The sequence below is a fragment of the Meriones unguiculatus genome, chromosome 2 (genome assembly GCF_030254825.1).
Source record: "Meriones unguiculatus strain TT.TT164.6M chromosome 2, Bangor_MerUng_6.1, whole genome shotgun sequence".
In the NCBI taxonomy this organism is placed as follows: Eukaryota; Metazoa; Chordata; class Mammalia; order Rodentia; family Muridae; genus Meriones; species Meriones unguiculatus.
Window position 1 is genome coordinate 41,666,136 of NC_083350.1, and position 23,885 is coordinate 41,690,020.

At 35.4% G+C, this 23,885-nt stretch overlaps 1 protein-coding gene across 7 annotated transcripts in view; it reads right to left on the minus strand.

The window, feature by feature from the left end:
* Positions 1–7,076: 7,076 nt before the first annotated feature.
* Positions 7,077–23,885, minus strand: part of Ap3s1 (adaptor related protein complex 3 subunit sigma 1) — a 44,073-nt gene continuing 27,264 nt past the window's right edge. For 2 of the 7 annotated variants that reach the window (XM_060377303.1, XM_021660207.2), the window contains 3 exons: positions 18,419–18,490; positions 16,623–16,730; positions 7,077–7,781 (listed from right to left, as the gene is read on the minus strand). In XM_060377303.1, the coding sequence (XP_060233286.1) occupies positions 7,653–7,781; positions 16,623–16,730; positions 18,419–18,490 (309 nt within the window). In that variant the 3' untranslated portion in view covers positions 7,077–7,652. The other 5 variants (XR_009589819.1, XR_009589817.1, XR_009589818.1 and 2 more) reach the window with 5 other exon arrangements.

Consider the following 23,885-nt stretch of genomic DNA (forward strand, 5'->3'; position numbering starts at 1 on the left):
GTATATAGTTCTATGGATTTTGACAAATACTTAGAAATGAGCATCTGTCACTAAAATGGCAACACAGAACAGCTTACTCACCCAGGTTTCTCCTGTTGTCCTTTAGAGACCGTCCCTTCCCCTAGCCCCAAGCTCTGGTGGAGACACTGTCATGCTCTTCATTCCCATCCTTTTCTCTTCTCTGGAAAGTCATATAAACGAAAGCATACATCATGCAGTTTTGAGTTGCTCTTATTTCAATAAGCAAAAATCAAATTCAAGATTTTTTTTGACTGAACTTTAAATACCACATATTACAGTATAGTTCAGATTCTGCTCTGGTGAGTGCCATGAAAGCCTTAATCCATTTTTTATTGCCATATAATAAATTACAAGAAATTTAGGGACTTAACAGAATATCCATTTATAGCCTCTGTTTAGGGTGCCACAAAGCTGCTGTGGGACAGGGTTCAGTCTCATTTAAGCTCATGAAAGTGGTGATGAGATGATGTGCATGAGACAGCCCATGCCAGACTGCTGCTGTCCCAGCTAAACATATCTGCAGTGTGTTTCAAACTTGGCAAACTGCAGAGTAGGTGATCCCTGCCGCCTCAAAATCCACTTGAACTTCAAGTCTACAGAAGCTGTAATTTGCCTGCTCTTGTGAACAGGACACAGGCAGCATGGGCTCATTGTGAATGAGAATGACTTCTGCTTTCTAATGAGTTTGGTTGATTTCTCTCTAAAAATAACTCGAACTTCCTGTGCTTTGTTGTAGAGCCCTAGAAAGTGCTTAAGGGTGAAAGGATTAATCAGTATCTGGCTGCTGTTATTTCTACAAGTAACCCGTATAAATACACCATATGTTTAGGAAATGACGTCTAATTAGAGCCTCTGTTGGCAGCTTTCTAAGGGCAGGCCCCAGCTATGAGCATGGGGCCAGGTCCTTGGGGCTCAGGTGGGTGGAGCATGGAGGGGTGGTAAATAAGGCCAAAGCCTTATTTGTTTTATTTACTTTAGCGTCTACTTATGGGGAAAGTCTCAAATGCATCAGTCAACAGTTTTGAAGTCTGGGTAGGAGTGTTTCTTCTGCTCCCATGTGAACATGAAAGCTCCAATAAAAACAACTGACAGGAAGTGAAGAAAGCACTACAAAGAAGGCTTAAAACAGAAGCATTAAAATCCCTGCCTGCTGAAACAAAAATAACTTCACTGGAAAAACACTACTATCTTAATTTTTGTGTGGTGGTAATGCAGACTCTCCCCAGCACTGGGAGGGCAGAACTGTTTTCCACAGTGCATGTAATTTCCCTGTTGGCAGCATGATCTAGATGCAAAATCCTATACTGAGGCATGCCCATAAACACCACACAGTATCTTCTATCTTCTTCCATCTCCGGCCGCCATACTACTGCTGGGTGCTCACGGAGGAAGAATTCCTTGCAGCCTGATTCTGCTGCACAGCCCTGACACAGGGCCTGTCCCGGGGTGCCCAGTGACACTCCTTTGGAGAAAACTGATTTTCCCTTTAACAATGGGTATCAAACGCAGACAGCTTCTTGGTTAGGGTACAGACTCTGTCCACTTGCCCTCTCTGTGCTGAGATTTTTGTCCTGTTTGAACTTGTGTAGGTCTGTGCATGTTGTCCATCTCTCTGAAATCATGTGTTACCTGCCCTGAAGCATTGGGAAGATTCTGTTTCTTTGGATTCATCCATCATCAAAATAAAAAAAAAAAAAAACAACAACAACAACCATCTTTCCTTGTCCACTAGAGGACTCTGTCTTCACAAGCCCTTTAGTGACAGTTTGGTAATCAGGTTTGCTCTTTGGTAGCACTTATGTGACTTCTCAATTTCTCCTACTTTCAGGTTGTTCATGAAACTAGAAATGTCATCCCTGCTTGATTTTTTTTTTCAATTAGCCAAGTTAAATCCTTCCTTCCTCTCACACTTTTGTGTGAACAGAATATGTATTATTAAACAAAAATAAATTTAAAAATATAAACAAACAAACAAAGCCAGGCACGGTTGCATATACCTGTAACCCCAGCACCAGGGGTGTGGAAACAGAAAGGTCCTGAGAGCTCTCGGTCAACAAGACTACCCAGAATGCTAGGCTTCTAGATTACTGAGAGACATTTTCTCAAAGCAGTAAGGTAAAGTGCCAGAAGATATACACCTGACATACTGCTCTGGTCTCTAAATGCATGTCCGCCTACACACTCAACACAGAAACAGACACACACACATACACACACATACAGTGCCGTTTACCAGGTCAATACTACATGTATATGTGTATACATATATGTAATATGTATATGACACACATACCATGGTTTTCTTAATCTCTTCTAACAGGTATCACACTGACAGAGTAGCTAAAACTGGGCTGCAACCTGAAATTTGTAGTAGTACATTGTCATGTTCCAGGGCCAAAATGTAGAAAACAGATCCATCAATTCAGAGAACATGGACCTCCAACCCAGTCTCAAAAACATCACTAACACCGATTCCCAGGAACAGTAAGAGGGTGGGACCACAGGTCTGTCTTTAGTCACGCATGGCCAACTGTTTACAGCTGGGCAGTAAAACTATCAGCTCAATACAGAAATCTGGTTCAATTTCAACTTTTAGGGATTTCTAATAATATAAACTACATAACATGGTTTCAAAATAATGTGCTGTAAGAAGGTTTGCTTCTATTCCCAGTTTCCTGCCCTGTTTCACTAAATATGCATGACTTATCTTTGTATTTAACAAGTAAATAGCCCAGCATGGTGCCCGCACGCCTGTGATCCCAGCACTTTGGGGAGGCAGAGGCTGGCGGATTTCTGTGAGTTTGAGGCTAGCATGGCCTACAAAGCGGGTCCAGGACAGCCAAGGCTACACAGGGAAACCCTGTTTCAGAAACAAAACAAAACAAAACAAAACAAAACAAAACAAAACAACAACAACAACAACAAAACAGGTAAATACATGTACTCATTTCCTCTTTTTAGACAACTATGGCTTACCTACCTGGCTCCTAGAGAGAGACTGCCTCGAGTGTCTCTGCATTTGAACTGGAACACTGACGTTTTCCTTACGACGAAGACCGAAGCGTCAGCTCTTCCGGAGCCGTGTGTCTAGTTGATGCTGTACATCTTGGGACTTGTTACTTTTCAACATCAGGTAATCCAAGTCCTCATCATAAACTCTCAATCATTTCCTACATACAGTTTTTCCTGAGATACATGTTATATGTTACATACCGGTAACATTCCAAGTATCTACTTCCTCATCTTCCTATTTTTACCAAGCAGTGTATTACAAGGACTATTTCTCGGTAATATTCGGAGACCTTTTAATTCTTTTTGGCAGTGCCACAGAAGCACACGGTGTGGATGTGTGCTAGGATAGCTTTTCCTTGACAGACACTGGCTCATTCTAGTCTTTTGCCACTCCAACTAGTACAGCAGTTACTGCACGTTAACCGTTTTCTTGTAGATAAGCAATTAATTTCACATACTATTTTGTTTTGTATAAAATTTATGTAATAAGTTCTTTATATTAAAGGATATCAGCCAGGAGTGGTGGACACACCTGTAGTCTCAACACTTAGGAGGCTGAGACAGGATGATCACAAAGGCCAGCACTGGAAACAGATTTTGTTTTTAAAATCAAAGCAAGATAGATAGGAATCAAAAGGTGATACAAAACAAGATATATTTGTGTTTATTTTTCATTAAAATTTCCCACAGAGCTTGATATATTATTTTTAAAAAGTTAAACTAAATCACAATCCAGATATCAATATAAGCATTTTCTTATTTCCTCCAATCACTTCTACCATTGGATGTTGTCAATTCTGCTAAATTTTTGCCAAGGTGATGGGACATCTAATTCAACGGTTTTCAATCCTGTGGGTCACGCACTCTCTGGGGGTCAAACGACTCTTTTACAGGAGTCACAAAACAGATATCTTGCATATTAGATATTTACATTACAATTCATAACAGTAGCAAAATAATAGTTATAAAGTAACAACAAAAATTTTTTATGGTCACCACAACATGAGGAACTGTATTAAAAGGATGGCAGCATTAGAAAGGTTGAGAACCATTGTTCTAATTGTTCCTTTAACCTGTGTTCCCTGACTAATACTGAGGTCAAGGGTTGCTATGTATTTATTAAGAACTAAAATTATTGACTTGTTTTTCTTATCAATTAGTGTAATGTCGGTATGTCCACTCTACCGAGCCTTTTTTAAAATTTTTACCTACTACTTTGTAGGCCCAAGAATATTTTAATTCTTACATTTTCTGGTTCTTTCTTCTTAGACATTTTATATATGTAAGACTTGAAGAACCTGTTAGAAAACAATAGTATGTGTTCATTTACCCTGATACTCATACACATAGCTGCATTAAAATATAGATATTTAAAGCCTCCCCCACTTTGATCTTGTTATATGTCAAGGTTATTCTGAATAAAAACAAAAACACAGAATTAAGATTAAAAGTTTATGTCAATAAACTTACAAAATCATCTGGCTAAACACCTCATTTAGCCAATTAATTCCCTAACCCACTATACCGTGTTTTGTTTTTTTGTTTGTTTGTTTGTTTTTTATAGAGAATTTTTCTTGGAACTTCTGTTTTCTATTTCAATTGAAACTTATTGTCATTTAGGTCTTCTGCAAAGCTATGGTTCTAAGATTCCCCATGTACAGTGAATTTCCCTCATTTCCCACCCTGGCTATACCTATTCATGACTAGATCACCTCATATCTTAATTTTACAACGTATTTTGGTAGTCCACAGGTTTCAAATGATAATGATAAGGTAAAAGAAATAGATTTTTTGAAAGCTTACATATATGAAAATATATTTATTATCTGATATATAAACTGAAACCTTACTGGTACAGAATTGTGCTGAAATTTTTTCTTCAAAATTTATAGTCATCTCTCCTTGTATTTTATAAAATAGCTTTTATCTCATGGATGACTTTTGTTTTTATCCTTACCTCGTCACAGACTTTAGAATCATAATGTGTTTAGTGTCATGATCTGAATGTATACCTGCCCTCCATCAATGATGAACCAACCCAAACCTTAATCTCCGATAATCACAATAATAATATAGAAAACGGAACCTTTAAGAAGTAACTAGGTCCTAGAAGTGAAGCTCTCATGAATAATGCCTTTAAGAGCACTGACGGGAGACCAGCAAGATGGCTCAGGAGTAAAGGTACTTGTTGCCAAGCCTGTGCTCAATCCTGGAACAACTTACCCACACACAACTCTGACCTCCAGATATACTGTAATGCACATGTACACACACACACACACACACACTTAAAAAGAGGCCTAACATAGCCTGTTTGCCTTCTCCCACTATGTGAAGACGTAACAAGTAGGTGCCTTCTACTAGGAACGTGACCTCACCTAAAAACAAATAAGCTGAAGGCTTCATCTTGAATGGAAACGTCCAAAACATGAAAAACTAGTATCACTTTCTTATAAGCTACTTTGAGCTTTTTAAAGCAGCTCAAAAGGAGTGAGAAAGTTGAAATGCTAATTCCCAATACAAAGGGAGGCCTTTTAGACGTCATTATGTCATGAGGATGAGGCCCTTATGAACGAGATTAGTATCCTTAAGAGGTCCCAGAGAACCAGCTAGTCCATTTCTATCTTCTAAGGACACAACTAGGATGTTCGTTTGGACCAGAAATGAAGATTCTTGCCAGACAAATATTTGATTTCTTGATCTGTAATGTCTTAGTCTCCAGAACAGTGAAAAATAAATATCTGCCACTTTATGTTATTTTAATACATAGCAACAGGCCAATGAAGGCATGAGTATGAGTCTTTTCACTATGTACTTTGTGAGACCTTCAACTCCAAAACTTTGCATTCATTTTTCTTCATATTTACTTGGGTTGTAAAAGTTCTGAAATAATAAAAAGTAAAGAAATTTCAGATCACCTTTACAAAGTAAAAGTAAAAATGGAGAATTATTCCATGAAATTTCATAGGTAAGAATTCTGAAAACAGGAAAGAAATTGGCATGGTTTGGAAGTACAAATATGAATAATCTATGTTCAAGTGAACGTTTTTTCCTTGTTATATTTTGAAACACCCAAAAGTTTTAAGTTCCTGGCTACACTTTATGATAAGTCAGCCACGAATAAGCATCTAGAAGACTGACGACAGGGACATTAAGTAACCCACTCTACCTTTAGCTCGCTCGCTCTACTACTGGCTCTTACCGTTCCTCAACTATACTAAGCACATCCCTGGATGTAGGCACTGCTGTTTACTATTTCTTCTTCCTGATCATTCTTACCCCACAAATTCCCATTTGTATGACTTTGGTCTAAGTTTTTTAACATTTCAGAACTGGTGGAAATTGCAAAAACCAAACATTCATTTTCCTTTTACATCAATATGATGGAGTCTATGATTCCACAGAGAAATTAATATGCTTCACTGTAAGAAAAAAAATACCTCTATGAATAACAGATTGTTTTGCCTTATTGCTTAAAGTGGTGAAATAAAGAGGAAAAGTTTGAAAAAAAAATTTAGAAGTGCTTTTTCCCACTTAGAGTTCTTAGAGTAAAATTCATAAATAAAACAAACCTGAAGAAATGCTTCAAAGAAAACATGCCGGAAAGAGAACATTATATAGAAAACCATGGTCAGTTCCTGAGGCAAGACCACATGAGAAAATATGGACCAGTGACAGAAATTAGAACATGTGCTAGGATTTAAAGGGCAAAACCAACCAATCAAGATTCAACAGTTAGTTTAGCTATTATTGTATAACACTATCCTCAAAAACAGCCATCTGCTGACATTAGTGTTCATCGTCTGGGCAAGAATGTGAGGCAAAGAGCATAAAGCAAGGATATTTATAGAAAAACAAAATAGTTCTTTAATATTTTTGAAAAAGTAATACACCATTTCCCACTGCAAGTCTCATCATACAGAATAAACACCCTGAGATACACACTCAATCTGTGACACAGCAGTTTCCGAATGATTCATTCAGTGAGCTTCTGAGAAATAAAAACATGAGTATGAATTGAAAAAGCCAACACTGACAGGTGCTTAACAGTGGTAAAATATACTTTTATTTACTTTTGTAAGTCAGAAGGTTGTAAAAAAAATTATTGCTAAAGTAGATACCAAGCAAAACAGAAAGGTGCTTTAGAAGTCCAGTTACCTTGGAGTTTATTTAAACTAAGGGAAGGTCATGTTTTCATGCAATACATACTTGGTTCTTTAAATAACAATTGTGACAAACAGCAGAAGGAATTAGAGAATGCTGCACTTGTGATCCATACAAAACATCAACATCTTGGGTTGTACATAATTAAAGAAACATCTCACTTTTCGAATTACGGTAATAGCCAATATATAGAGGCATGCCTTTATGTGGGCATAAGAATGCAATTTAGAAAAGAAAAAAAAATCACACGGGAATTACTCAATTTCTTCAAAATCACTGAGCAAGAAAAGCAACATTGAACTTCCATACTGATTTTATGCAGCTTCTATACAGTACCTTGACTTAAATCCAAGAGCAAAGTTAAGACTCTCCTCCTCTATTTTTGGTAAACAACTGCATGGTAAACTTAGATGACTTCCCTCTGGATTTTACCTGGGAGTGGCCTTTTTAATATTTTATTTAAAAGAGGGCAGGTTTGGCACTTTTATACTGATGTCACCAATGTTAATATTTCTTGGGATCTCAGGAAGATTCATATTCTTTACAGCTGATACAGCACGGGCTGGAGCTCCCGCTAAGCCAGCCTGTATACGGAAGCAAATAAAAGAAAAAGAAAATGTACAACTCAGGTGTAGCTCATTACAAACAAACCAAGCAATGGAAGACAATGATAAAAGATTTTCACATAACAAGCTTAGAGACCAGATGGTAGTTTGAATCAGTATGAGATGGTTACTTTGAAATACTAATCTATAAAGAGAAAACAGTTGACACATTAGAAAATACAGTGAATACATGCAATAACAATGTAAAGAAAGATTTAAGAACGAGGTATGTGTGCTACCCAGATACCACACACAATGTTCAAATAAAAGCTAAATTTTTAGGTACAATTTAACAGTCATGAATTTTGAAGAGTTTATATTAGTTTCCTTATTAAACATCTGGTTTTTTATTTTAAAATAGAAATTATAATCAATATATGTTTGTGAGATAAAAGTAACAGTAATTATTTAATGTCTTCATTCAGGGCTAAACCCTTACAACATTTCAAAATACTGAAATTGGTCTTAATACTGTGGGGGGGCTCTTCCAAGCTTTTCTAAAAAGGATCTAAGACACTTAAAAAAAAAATCAGGGAAGTCTTAGTCCAAAAGGAATAATTCTTCCCAAAACTGAAACTTCATTGAGACTCTCCCGAGCTAGCCATCAGTGGAAATCTAATGACTAAACATGCTTTGTCATCTGAAGTAGACTCAACAACACATGCTGAGTTTCAATCACACAAACTTGGAGAAATAGCATATATAATGAATTTAAATTTACAGTTATCACCATTAGTGCATAATATTTGGTTTCCTTTAATAGAAACATTTATAATTTATCAAATAATTTGAAAAAACTAAGCTTAAAAATGAAGGAAAAATACATACATATATAACTTTTTGAGTTGTATTAATAGGCTTCACTATCAAGATTTAACATATACCAATACAATTTCGTCATTTTAAAAAAATTCAGACTATATAAAAGCAAAGCCAAGAAATACATCTGAGTTCAGTGGCACTGTTTTACATAAAACAAACAAACAAAAAAATCTTCCCCTCTGATCAGTTACACATATGAAAAGACAATGTCCATGAAATTAGATGTAATAGTTTTAAAGTCCCTTTTCATACTTTAAGTGTTTTTCTTCTGTAATCCTACCTCTTTTAATTAAAATAATAATAATAATAAAGCTGTTGTTACCTGAGAAAAATCTTGACTGATACAAAATAGGCCAGTGTAAACTATTTGCTGAATAAAGGATACAAACATTGTTAAGCAATAAAATAAAAGCCATGGATTATCAATTTAGGATTGGAAATAGAAAAATTAGTAAAATTTTATTAATAATAGATATGGTCTACACAGGCAATGATATGAGTGATAATGGATGAAAGCTCCATACCCAAGTCCAGAGAGGGTGGGAGAATTCAATTTCTGTAATTTAATGAAGGTTGTTTTTGATGCAAGACTGAAAATTTGGTTGACCTCTTCATTTGTACCTACCTGAAAGAATGAAGCTTATGGTACAGCCCACTTCCTTCCCACCCCCCAAGATATTAAAGATATAACTAAATATCGTATCTTCAAAATAATATAACTGAATATATAGCATATTGAAAGGATCTTTAATTTGATAATTTCAAAAGTCCTAGCTATCAAAATTTAGAATGACTTAGGATCAAAGAAGAATCCAGTTCAAAGAGATTTAATACCCTGTAAGTTTTCTTTTCTCAAAAGTATGTTGTCTGCAATGAAACAGAAATTATTTTAAAGCTGTAAAAATCTGGAGCTACCATAATTTTTCCAGGTAAAGGAATTGGTAAATTTTCAAATTCCAAGATCAGTTTGCTATTATTGTAGTGTGGAATTTCCATAAAGGCTTATATATGAAAAGTTGACTATGGAAAATTATTTGAATGTAAATATTTTAAAATCTATACATTGAAAGACTTTATTATTGTGAAAGAATATATGTCTTATTTTACTGGTTTTATATTTTACCATTATAAACGGGAGATCTATTTCTCTGTATTAACTACCAAGAAGCCTTGTTTTCTATAAAACCCTGATGGTATAGCTAACTAAGCTCAGGAAAAGAAAAAGAGAAACATTCTGTTACATTTCATTAAACCATTTTTATGACCAAAGATGGTGTCAACTCTTAGCTGCTAATGAAAATATATAAAGTCACCACAGAAACTGATGCCACTGGCATTTATGTGCCACATAGTGCTATGCAAAACAAGAAGTTTCTAAGTGCAACAATCTAGACCTCTTCTAAACATATGCAGCAAGCCATAGACATGCAGAGGATGGGAGCTATTTAGACCACGCAGATGAATTAGCAGAATCAAATTATTTCTCAAGCATGTTCAATGCTTTTGTGTAGTACATATATCAGGAAAGTAAAGGACAGTAAAAGATGAAATATACATTTTAACGTTAACTAAGCTAATACTTAAAGAGATCAGATTCTGCAGAATATATGAAGAAAAATAGGACTACTGATCACTTCGTAAAGCTTACATGAGTTACAGATGTTTAAAGATAAATTATGACTTAAACAAAAAGACTGTGTTACTCAAATAACACCAAAACAGAAAATAAATTTCATTTTCAGATGTCCATGACTGTCAAGTCTGAAATAGTTTTATTAAAACATAAAATGTGGAAAAGGTAATTTCCCATTAGGAAAAAAAAAGTCAGTTTTCTGACAGAGGTGAAAGAAATTTCCATCTTGGCTAAGTTTTTGTTTTTTGTTTGTTTGTTTGTTTTTTGTTTTGTTTTTAAAGAACTACTTGAAGCAAATAACTTTTACTAACAACTTTTCCAGCAATAACATCTACAGTAATTAAGTTTACTTCACTTTTTACTGGTATATTATATATATAAAATTTTAAATGTAAAATTAAGCTACTCTTAACAGTACATCATAGCTCATAAAGATTTAGGGTTGCATAGTAGACACAAAGCAAACACAAGAAGAATGAAGTTCCACTGGAGAAATAACTTGCTTCCATCGGTTACACTAGCACACTACCATGGCAGCTAAGCAGCAGCCACTCAACTAACAAAAACAAATATATGGATCCAAAGCAGCTAAGAGTATGAACTGGATGAAAGAATGAAGTACCACAGAGAAAAGAATGGTCATGTTTTCTCTCCCATGAGATTAAATAAATTAACAGAATTCAGAGAAAGAAAACAAAATGAAGTCTGCAGGTATACCAAAATGAGGCCAAACAGATAGAAGACTTGTACAGACATACTCTTGGGAATTTCAAGCACCTGAATCACAAAGATAATAATGGATGAATATGATTTGTTTTTGGTTTTGTTTTTAAATTGCCAGACCCAAAAATAAACAAAATATGTGAAAGCAAAACTGAAAAAGCAGCACTGCTAAAATATATTTGAAAGAACCTGGAAACTTCCTTTTCTTCATGCAGTAATCAATTTTCTTGAAGAAAAATAGAAATTAAGTTTATTATTAATCATTTCATAATGTATACAGTGCCATTCTACCATCTTAAAATATTTTCTTCAAGTTTGAAATATAGCATTATAAGATGGTAGCTGGAATAAACTACACAAACTAAAAAGTCTTTACCCTTCCTTCTGGAAACTGCTATATGAACATTCATAATTTTGACCTAACAGCCAAATCAAATAAGACCAAAATCAATAAACATGGTATTAAATGGTTTCAGACTCAAAATCATTAACAAAATAATGATGTTTTAAATTAATGCTTTTCAGTAAACAGAAGGTCTCAAATCTTTTAATTTCTTAGTGGAAGGCAGATTAACTTTTAATGTGGGAATTTATATATCCTTGTTCTTTCAGAGCAGAGTGTCATCACCTGTAATCCCAGAACTCAGTTAAAAGTCAGCCTGAGCTATATAGCCAGACTGTATCTCAAAAAAATAAAAAAAAAAAAAAAAAAAAACACAAAAAAAACCCCAAAAAAGCAAAGCAGGTATCTTTCTTGCTTTGAAGGCAGTGCTTAACATGACAATTACAAACATTAGAAATCTTGATGACAATCTAGTGAGCTAGACCTACAGTATTTTAGAAAGAATTTTAGCGAAATTTCAATGTTCAAAACTTTTGAACCCTAAAAACATTAACTTAATATCATCTTCAGCTTCAGTTTTAATCTCTCTCCTCTTCCTCTCCCCCCTAGCCCCAGAGTTTTAGTATCTGACACAGAATTTGCCTGGGTAAAATAAATACAGTAGACTGATAACATTCATGGGCTGATTTTAGGTAGTTTTGACCATAGCATGTAACCTCAGGGGTCCTTACAGTAAATTGTATAAATACAAAATAAGTGTTTCTATCAAGTTAAGGGGAATTTAACTCACGCCCTGACCTTCCCACACCTGTATCTAGGGCTACTTTTTCTGTTCTCTACTCTTTGAAACAGATATCTAATTTTCTTTAAACTCAATTACTTCTTTTAGGGATAGAAGTTAAAAAACCCAAGTGGTTATTGGCTCTTTTGCTAGAAAATAGTGTAACACAAGTAATTACTAGAACATAGAAATTGCTGGTGATCTCAATCAATGAAGTAAATGAGGTCATTATATATGTTCCATACCAGAAAATAATAGTTAGATATAGGGATCAAAAGTTGTATCTGAGCTTCATGATTACTAGACCACAACCTCAGAAAAAGATATAAATTATAATAACTATTATTATAATTCTATTACTATGCATCACTACTTCTCAAACCCATCCAGCGTAATAATGTCATGGCTGAAAAACAGTGCCAGAATCTCAGGAGGGTTTTTCTAGTTAGCTTATAGAGCATTTTATCTTTCGTAGGACTCAGTAAATTATTTTGATTCAGAAATTTTCAATTGGAAATTTATAACCATCTTAATTTTTTTCTGAAATGATTTTATTAAAAAAAACTCTTTTGCTCATCATCACCACCACCATAAAGCTTTTTAAACAGTAATATACTGTTAGTTTATGGTGTGAAACAAAAAAACAATCAAATAGGTCTGTATGTTGTGTTTTAGGGTGAGTGGATAAGTGTGGAGAGGTTAAAAGTGCGTTTATGTGTGTGACATAAACAAGTTAAGTTTCGTAAACCTACAAGTTCATTTAAACCTTTCCAAACATTTTCAAATAGGCTTCATTAACACAATGTGTTTAGATGTCCAGAATTATGGTATAAATAATTTTATTTTTAGAGCACTTCATTTATCTTTTAAAAGCTTGGTCTTTTTATTAGCCACTGTTAAAACGCACCTATAGGTCAAGACCGTAAAAACAATTCTGTTAAGATTTTGGAACTGAAAACCATTTTAAGAGCAAAGGGTACTATTTATCAGTCATTATCTAAACCTTCACTGCCTCCCACTTTATATGGAAAACTCAAAAGGTTTTTCGTTTTGGTTTTCAAATTCATAGCTTCCAGAACCCAGCAGGTAATTTTATGTTAGAATCTTCATGTAGAGATTTTTTTTTTTAAAAGAAAAATACAGGCATATCTATGTATACTGCTGAAGTTAAAATGAGATTGCTTCTGCTAAGGGAATGCTTCAAATTACTTTTCATTTGTAAAGTAAATTGTCATTTCTACAAACACCATTTTCAATTAAATGACCATGTTTTTATAAAAAAACAAAACAAAGAATTTAAATTTTCCTTTTACAATGCAGGCAGACAAAACAGAACAAACATGACGCCAATGATATACTAGTAAAATACACTATGTCCAATAAAAGATGGAGAAACTACAAGGAGAAACTAGAATGGAAAATAGGCTACAGGGACTATATGGGTTCATTAACACAAAGAATTTTTGAGTCTGGCCTAAAAATTAATTGCCTTCGACATCATTTTGCTTTCCCTTTGTTAAGTACGTTTTCTCAAAGCCAGCAATACCTTGTCTACCTGTCCTGTCTGGGAGACTGAAAGATAAAGGTCTGCAAGAGAGAAGAATGGAAAGAGCTAGAAAGATCAGGATGTTCAGAAAAAAAGGAAGACTGACTTAAAAAAGTAGTAACTCAATTCAGACCCATTTATTCACCTTAAGAATAACATGAAATACATAATTCCCACCAACCTCCCACACCACCCCTGTACCACTCCCAGAATTTCTTTTATTCCCTGGCAGATTATTGGGTTCCTCTCAAGCTTCCCCAAATCCCACCAACCTCCCAGCTTAAACCCTCCTTTCCCAAAATCCCAGAAACAATAAACCATTTTTTCCCCCATCAAACCATAATAAATGAAAATACACTGTACAATTCTTTGCCTCTCCTCCTTCAGGATCAGGCAGACCTGTACTTCTACCTGTTTAGGTACAGGAATTAAACTGGTCACTTTCTTCCACGACTGGAAACTCACTACCTTAAACTCACCATATCTACTTTCTGACCAGGTAACCTAAATAAATTCATACTTTAAAGTCATATTTTACATTTAGGATGATTTTCAAAAGCTAGAAGATAATCCTAAAATAGTTCATATAAGTTTTATAAATATGATCAGTTCTATTTACCAATCAGAATTTTAGTTGATGGAGTCTTTGTTATTTTTGCTTTATAATAATTTAAGTGGAATTTACTAAAATATTAATACTTTGCTCTTAAATAATTTGTCTGTGGAGCCAGCTCGCTGGTTAGGTCTAAATACCTGAAGTTAACTAAAAACTAAAGAATATGAGGACTGGAATTTTAGTGTGTGGTCTTCCAAACAGAAAAATACAGTTAATGATATCTTGTACAAAGTCAATATAGTTTTAACACTATTTTGAGAAATAAAACTTTACATGTAGAGAAAAACATAGTTTGGTGGTTTAATCCTTATCTGATTAAAATATAACTTCTTGCAAAGTACATACATACAGAAAAAAAATCTAATTTGGCAGCATGTAAGAGTTGATTATATATATAAACATGGCCAGTGGTTGACCATTAGAAATATTCATCAATATTCTAAACTATTTAAACAGGATTATGCCCATGAAAGAATATTTTTGCATAGTAATTTTTATAAAACTATAGCATTCCAATTAAAAATGTAAATTTTGCATCTTGCCACTCTCCATAATTAAGAAAAACTTTTTTAAATATAGTAAACTGGAAAATCAAAAACCAAACACCCAAAATGTACTCATGACTTTTGCAAATACTATACAAAACAGTATGCAGAACTAAAAGAAACAGAAAGAAAAGAAAAGAAAGAAAAAGAGAGGAGGAAAGGAGGGACCACCACTACTTGGAAATGAGTCCCTAAAATGTGAAAAACCAGTCGTGTGACCAGTGTCTACTTACAGATTAGCACAGAGTTCACAAATTTAGCCTTCATTTTAGAACATCTACTAATGCATTGTTACTAAGGCCTTGGCATTTAAACCCTGTACTTATGTAGTTTTGTGAAGCAATGTTGAATAATTTACATATATTTCAAGTCAACATTTTAAAACTTTAAGTGAAAGATTTAAGTTAACATTTTCCTTTACTGTACTAAATAATATTACAAATAAATATACTGAGTAACACTTATATTCCTTAATCTGAAACAAAACTTTCTCTAATAATCTACTGCATGTTTTCTGCTTTCCAAAGGCAGTGATGTGAAAACAGGTGGTGGAACATTCACAATACACAGTTACTTTACGGGTCCTGACTTTAAGCTCTTCATCACCATCACAAGCCTCTCCTTTGGAAACCAATAGGGATGGCAAAATGAGATAAAGAGAAACGGAAGAGTACCTTTACTTTAAAACACTGGAAAGTTTTTATAAGAAGCTTCAACTATTTCTAACTCATACCCTGTATTTTTTTCAGTTAAAATGAACATAAAATTGTATCAAACTGAACTTTAAATACCAACAAGATATTTTCAGAACTCACCTGTTGTAAATTTAGTGTGGTAACCCCACTTCTTTTATAGTAATATTGACTTCAAACTGACTAAGTGTATAAACTTCCACTAATAATTATGTAGAATGTGTTTTGTTTTGTTTTTTTTTTTTTTAATTTGGTGGTGGTTTTTGTTTTCTTTCTTTTTTTTTTTCAATCTAAGTTATAAAATGTAAGAGTATCTTTAATGGCTAAGCATCATAACATACACTTTGAAATCCCAGCACCCAAGAGACAGAGATATGTGGATCTCGTGAGCACCAGGCCAGGCCAGCCAGCACAACATAGTGATGCTGTCTCAAAAAAATAAACAACAGTGTCTTTAAGTAGGTACAATGCCTAATGAGGTATCAAGACTGCTCACCTTGCTAAACTTATACCATAAGCAGCAGCCACTGAGATAACGTGGATATTCCAGATGCAGCACTTGCTGCTGATTTGAAGCCTAGCTCTTGAGAAGTGACTAGAGTTCCAAAGCAGGAACTTATCCAGCCCTGAAGGGCAAACATCCTTACTCCACCTATTCCGAGGCTGGGTGAACAAACATCCTTACTCCACCTATTCTGAGGCTGGGTGAACAGCACAGAGTTGGCCACAACACATTTCCATTATAGAATACATTAAAATGTATGTGCTAACGTATAAAATACGGAACTTAACTAACTTGTTATTGACCATTGGAAAGGATCTAAAAAGATTAAGGTACTGAATCTCTGACTCAATGTGCAGTTTGACTAAACACTTACTACAAAACATGACTTCCTCAGAAGAATTCTACTTCCTCTCCTTTCCCCCTCCAGAAACAGTTTGAAGCTATTTGGTTAGCAGTCTGGGGACATTTTGATATACTAAAATGTGTAAACTTATTTTTTTAAACCGAATGGGCATTCCAGCTATACCTAAAGGTTGATACTGAAGGACAAACAGTCATACATGGTCATGGTCATGCTCAGAACCTTCACTAACTAGAGCATTTTCTAGTCTTACCTCAGATTTCTCCAGTTTATTTTGTGCATCAATTTGTGTGACAATCTCATTCATGTTGGTCTCTAATACCATTCCCCCCATCACCATTTCTGCAAGAATATTGTGAACCTAGAAGAAAAAAATAATATAAACACAGAAAATTCACTACAAAAAGTTTCACTATTTCAATATGAGGTCTCATACTCATGTTCATCAGAACTATGAAACTGTAATCATATAGCCAATCTAAGTCTTAAGTTTAGTAAGTCAAAACAAATACTAGTTTTCTGCAAGATTATTGAAAGAACTGAATAAGACTATCTATAAAAGTAACCAAAATAAGTGATAAATATTAATTACAGAATTTTCTCTCACCTGCATTATCACTTTCTGGAGGTTTTGTTCCCTACATTTTTTTTTTCAGGGTGTGAATCAACCTGTTCTTAAAAATAGCAACAGGGGCTAGAGAGAGAGATGGCTCAGAGTTTCAGAGCACGGGCCACTCTTTTGGAGAACCCAGGTTTAACCCCCCAGCATCCCACATATCAGCTCACAACTGTCCAGTAACTCCAGTTCCCGGAGATCCAATCGGACACTCTCTTCTTTCTTCTGCAGGTATCACACATGCATGTAGGACACATACAAACATGCAGACAAAACATCCACACACATAAAATAACAAATAAATGAATTTAAAAACTGAAAAACTGGACAGAACTAGAAAAGATCCTGTAACACAGACCCAGAGAGAGTATACACACATGGTATATACTCACTTATAAGATGATGTTAGTTATACAGTACAGGAGACATATTACAATTCACAGACCCCAAGAAGGTTAAGTCTGATGGGCATCTTAGGTTTCACGTCAGCCCATTAGTTAGGGGAGTGGGGGATATCTCTGCCTGCTTTCTGATCACTTCTCCCTGATGGGACTGCACTACCAGGTCACAGGGGAGAAAGACAAACTCAGTCCTCATGTAAATAGATGAGCTGGGATGTCTGGGTAGGGGGGTCCCCTATTCTGGGATGTGGGACTGGGAGGAGAAGAGGGAGGGACCTATGACCAAGATGTAAATTGAATTAATTAAAAAAAATCTGAAAAACTAACAACAACAAAACACCCCAAACAAACAAACAAACAAACAGAACAACAACAAAAACTCCAATCAGGTTAGAATCACAATTTCCTTCTCACCTCAGCTTTTAATAGCCATCAACTCTGACCAATTCTTTCTTTAATCTCCCTTGGTGAAAATCTCCTTCTGACTATTCCAACAAGCTCTTAATTCACTTGCTTTAAATCTCAATTCTTACAAACCTAATTTCTATGCTTCAGGAAAAAGTCTTTCCCCAAACACATACAAACAAAATGACAACACTGCCAAGAGAAACTTATTTAAAGTACGACACTGCTTCAGAATAAAGTCCAAAATCCAAGGTAGTAACAGCCAATCCTCAAAATCAGTCCAATACTAATTCCTCTTTACAGAACAATCCATATTTTATTTCTGCCAATATAGTTCCCTCCTTTTCTAGCTTCCGCTTCTGTTCATAGAACATTTATTCATTTTTTTATAATCCAGGTTAAACACAATTTCCCCCAATCACAGACCCCAAGAGGTAACTATGTTTTCACCAATACTATGCCCATACCATTGCCTCTTCTAGATATGAACCCTTCTAGGCATAGTCTCACTATTTCCCTGGTCTGGTTCATGATAAAAATAATTTAACAGAATAAACATCATTTTACTCTGACAAATGCAAATTAATGTTTTTCCTAAATTTTTTTTGACAATTTAAAAACCATTACCTTGTCTACATGGAATATTAAATCCAGTTCACAGACATTTTCAAAACATTTGTCTAATGTTTCCACAAATACCTATGGAAAAAGAAAAAAAATATTTTCTTGAGACGTATATAAGTGCATTCAAACTTATTATCGATAAGGCACTCTTTATTAAATAAAATCTTTTCTATTATCAGAACTTCCTTTTGAACATTCATTCTCAAAGAAAAAACAACCCACAAATACTACTTTCAGGTAAACTACATTTTAGTATCTAAAATAAACTTCTGAAATTACTAAAATTAAATATTTGTAATTAAATTTTATTTGTAATTAGAAAACACTTAAATATTCAAATAAGGCTTCTTTAGGAAAGGGTTTGGATAAAAGGTTATCAGATAGTTTTAATGGATAGTGTCTAAGTTTCTTTCACAATGTGGTTGGTTATTTTCAACTAGGAAATTATCAAAACAGACCACTAAACATTATTTATTATCAGATTTAACTGAGTTTGAACAACTTGAATAACTTTACAAGAGTTACCTCCATAGGCACAGGTTCATACCCTGCACACACATACCCCAAATGACCTATTTTTAGGACTTATCTTTGGTCCACTCCTGAGACCTGAGCTCTGACTTTCTAGAAAGTCAGATAGTAAGTCTGATAGTAAGTGTTTTAAACACATATGGTAAGTGGGCCTCACCTTATCAATCTGAATACATTATCAGTCTGTGTTAATGATATGATTTATGGCCAACACTTGCTTTTTTTCCCTGCATGTCTTTAACTTAAATAATCAAGGTCAGTCACACAGGCACTACATATGTAACTAACCCCTAATAAAAGTCCTCAGTACCCAAGCCAGGAAGAACTTTCCTGAATTAAAATATGTCATGACATATGCCCGGGGAATGTGACTTCCAAGGGAAGAGAACTGAGAGCTTAAAATTTGTTCTTACATATTAATTTTCTCACACATGTCTTTGCTTTTACTTTATACCATTTTACTCTATACCATTTCACTACATAAATCATAACTATGAGTATCTGATAATTCTGAGTCCTGTTAAGATGAGTAAGTCCTCTTAAATGCCATCGTGCAGTTTCACACATACTGTATTATCATTTATACCCTTCTCAGAAGGAGCCTTCACATAAAAATGACCATACCATTTATCCTGCATATTAAAGCAATGTTAAGAATAAAAGGGGACAGCTATAAATACTTCTACTAAAATAGTATGCAATATTATTATAACAGAATAGCACCCTTGAACTGTAAACATAAGCAAGAAAATTGAAGTGGTTGCCCTAGTCACAGGTGATGGTGTGGGGCAAAGAGCTCTCAACAGCAGCGCCCTTGTTATAACTGTGCCAGACATAGGGCCATTCACAGAGATCCAGAGTGTGGCACATTCTACAGAGCAGCCTGGATGTTATTTCTACCAGTACGACTACCCCTCCTTTTCTATTCGCTTCTACTCACAGAACATCTGCTCATTCTTTAAAATCCAATTTAAACACAATTTCCTCTAGTCACATGAGCATGTTTGTATTTGTGGTGTGTGTATGTGCGCATGTATGTGTGATGACTTGCTAGTCACCCTCCTAACAGTGCCTATAAACGTTTTAGAGTCTGATTTTTTTGCTTTTATCTTTCACAGTTTGTTATCATTGGCAGGTCTCAATGTTAGAAATCATCACCTACAAAAAAGTCAGGAAAACTATTCTTCCAGAAGAAAACAAAATCTTTTTTCTTCTCCATTTTTTAAATCGCATCTATCTGGGACTGGTTTTCATGTGTCTCCCCTAATACTAAATCATTAGTAGACGCATGACTAACAACATCTTCAGTGGTTGGCATGTTTATTTCTACTTTAGCTAGTTCTGTGGCTTTAACTTACATGCTGTAGTCATCCTGGTCTTGGTACCAAAAAGAGAAACTATTCTGGAGAGAATGCTATGCAAATAGCTTCCCTTCACTTGCATATTCTTAGAAAAGACTATAAGAACTTAAAGACTGGACGTTTCTAAAATTAAAAGAGTAACAGAAAAGTCTAATTCTGCTGGTAAATATAATATTGGTACAAGAGAAGACAATTACATGCTCCAGTTGGCAAGACTTCATGATTTTCTTGTTAGCTTAAGCACAAGCTAACCAAGCTGGCAGAAATGAGTATGTTTCAAAGAGAAACTTTGCATTTCTCAATCTATCAGGTTACTGAAACAATGGACCCAAAGACATGGGAATTTCCCCCAGCAATCTCATGTTCAGAGAAGAAAAAGGCATCAGTCAGAATGGGAACTTACCTCCCAGAAAGAGATTTCACCCAATTCTAACAGCTTATAAAACTACCTTCCAGTCTGAGACTGAAGCTTCGGTAAGAATGGGTTAGCAGTGGCAGGACCTCACCTCTGCCAGTAGGCTTAAAGGTGTACATCCTTTGCCCTCTCCTTAAACCCTGATTTCACTTCAGGACTCTGACTGGCAGGGTTCACATCTTTTTGTCCTTCTTTGCCAATGAATAAATCCTTTTCTACTTTGTCCCTTTAACTGGCTTACTGAGGACCAGTTAGCCAGACTTGATTTGGGGCACAGATTGTGACTCTCATTTTCCATAAAAGCATCAGCTCTGAAAATCTTGGACAACAGATAAATAACCAAAAGAGTCATTATAACCTTATGGTTTTAGTTTATGAAATGAATTCTTAAGAGTCAAACATTAATTGTGGTTGAAAGATTCAGACCCCCATTTAAAAAAAAAAACTTATTCACCAAGTTTCTTTTCATTAAACAAAAATGACTTTAAATAATTACAAAATGTAACAAAATTAAAAACCCCCAGAGCCGACAAGTTATAGACTTAACATAAAACTATCTGCAAAAGTATATGGAGATTTTGTTTTAATTTATTTAAAGGACTTTGAAAGTTCTAACCTGGACCACAAATAATGATAAAAGTACCCTCCTATTATAATTTCTCAAAGAGAATGATTTTTAAAAAGTCAAGACCTAGAAAGTGATATGGTAAATAGCACCCCCTTGTGTTTCACTTTTTAAAAAAGATACAAAGTTCAGAGTCAGTTTCAATATAATAGGTCCATACCTACCTAGTAAGTAACTAATTACATAGCAAGAATTTAAAACCAAAGACTTAACTTCTGCCCTTAAGAAATTTAAAGGTTACTAGAAAAGAGATTGCTTTTAGTTTACTGAAGGAATCATATTTTAACTTTTTTCACTTCAAAAAAAATACCAGATTAGTACTCAACTTAATGATAATAGACATAGTGACCTATCCACATATAAACAGGATCCCATTTCCCTTATTACAAGAAGATCCTAGTGTTTCATCTTTAAAAAAATGTGGGAGTCCATTATACAAAAGAATCTATTTTAACAAGAATTATAACAAAAATCTATTACGAGACAGCTTAATCCTCAGAGGCTTAGAATCTCCTACCACCGACCTTCCAATAAGGAAGGGGTATGTCCTAAGAAATGTTGTAAGATGACTTTTATTATACAACCATCACATAATGTACTTACACAGAAGTGGCATAGCCCACCACTCTTAGGCTGCATTATACAGTGTTTTTCCTAGTGCTCTGATAAATGAACAATTTAAGATTAGGGGCTGAGAACATAGCTCAATTGGTAGCGCTTGCTTAGCATGCATAGCACCCTGGGTTGACTTCCAGCACTGGATATCCTGGGTGTGGTGGTATAGCCCCTTAGTCTTAATCCTAATCTTAATCCCTTAATCTATTTCCTATCCAGGAGACAGAAGCAGAAAATTAGAAGTCCAGAGTCGTTCTTAGCTATACAGTGAGTACAAGGACAGCCTGGGAGACGTGAACCCCAATTAAAACGGGGGGGGGGGTAAAAATAAAACCCCCTAGGATCAAATTAAGCAGAAGAGAAAATGATGCAATTAAGGGGCACAGTAAGCACTAAATATGAGGCTGGTGCTGATAGAATACAGCATTTTGTTTTAGTGTAACCTCAAGAAAGAAACAGATAAGGGTGCACTGTGACAATAAAGCGTATGGTATGATATGATCAGTCTAGTAAATAGATAGTCACACAGTTGTTAATATCCTAGTTAGCTTTAACTGTCAATGTGACAGAGCCTAGAGCCATCTGACAAAGGTCTCAACTGAGGGAGATCAGACTGGCCTGGGGACATGTCTGTGGAGATTGTCCTGGTTGTTGATTGATAAAGGACTGCCCAGTCATTGTGGGCAGGGCCATTCCCTGGGGAGGTAGAAAAGGTAACTAAGCATGAGCTTGTGAGCAAGACAGCACATGGAAGTCCTCCATGGCTTCTGATTCAAGTTCTTGCTTGAATTCCCCCTATAAAAAGATAACGAAGTAAAAAAAAAGTTAAAGTGAGAACAGCTAGATGTTAGCACATGCCTGCAACCTCAGCACTCAGGAAGCTTAGAGAGGAGAATTGTTGGGAGTTCAAGGCCAGTATGAAAGACATAGTGAATTCCAGGCTAGCCTAGGCTACTGTGTGAGAAGAGGAGGGGAGGGGAGGGGGGAGGAGGGAAGGAGAGGGAGGGAAAGAGAAAAGAAAGTCACATGCACTCTTGTATACATCCTCACTGCTCTTCTGACTCCCTCTGAAGAACAGTCTAATGGAGCCCTCTCTTTGCTGGGTACCATGCTCTCTCCCAGGAATGGACTGGGTTTGTCTGCTGGCAAAGGGGCTTCAAAGAGAGCTCTTTTCCTTCCCTCCCATCCTCCCTTCCTTTCTCTCTCTTTCTTCCTCCCTCCCTCCTTCAGTCTCCTCAGTGGAAGAACAGAAGACAAAAGTCTAGGAATCCTTATAATATTCCAAGAAACATGAAAAATATTCTTTAGTCACCAGGCAGATGTTCTTAAGAAATACAATTTGGTTTAGCCCAAGCTAAGAATTACCACTAAAAATACTGAATACATCTGCACACTCTCCAACAGCTATCTACCATTCAATATACTATTCGAGTCTTCCAGGCATGCGGTTTAAGGAGTACAGGGAGCTCAGTATATGGTGGATTCTGCCCTGGAAAGCCAATGAAGCTGACCCAGACATCCACATGCTAATGATGATAATGTCAGAAACACTGGAGATATTGCATGTGCATTTAACACGACTCAAGATGAAAAATAAAGGAAAACTTGACTATACTCATGAAAATGTTATTTGAGTACTTATGATAAATAACTGTCTTAATAATTTATTAGCTTTTAAAATTGCATTAAGGACACCTAAGGAAGCTAATCAGGAAGGACGACTCTGGCTAAGATGCTCAATCCCCATTCAGAAAGGAAAAGAAGGATGGACATCGAAGGAGGGAGAAAACAGGGAAAAGGACAGGAGCCTACCACAGAGGGCCTCTGAAAGGCTCTACCCTGCAGGATATCAAGGCAGATGTTGAGATTCATAGCCAAATTTTGGGCAGAGTGCATGGAATCTCATGAAAGAAGTAGGAGATA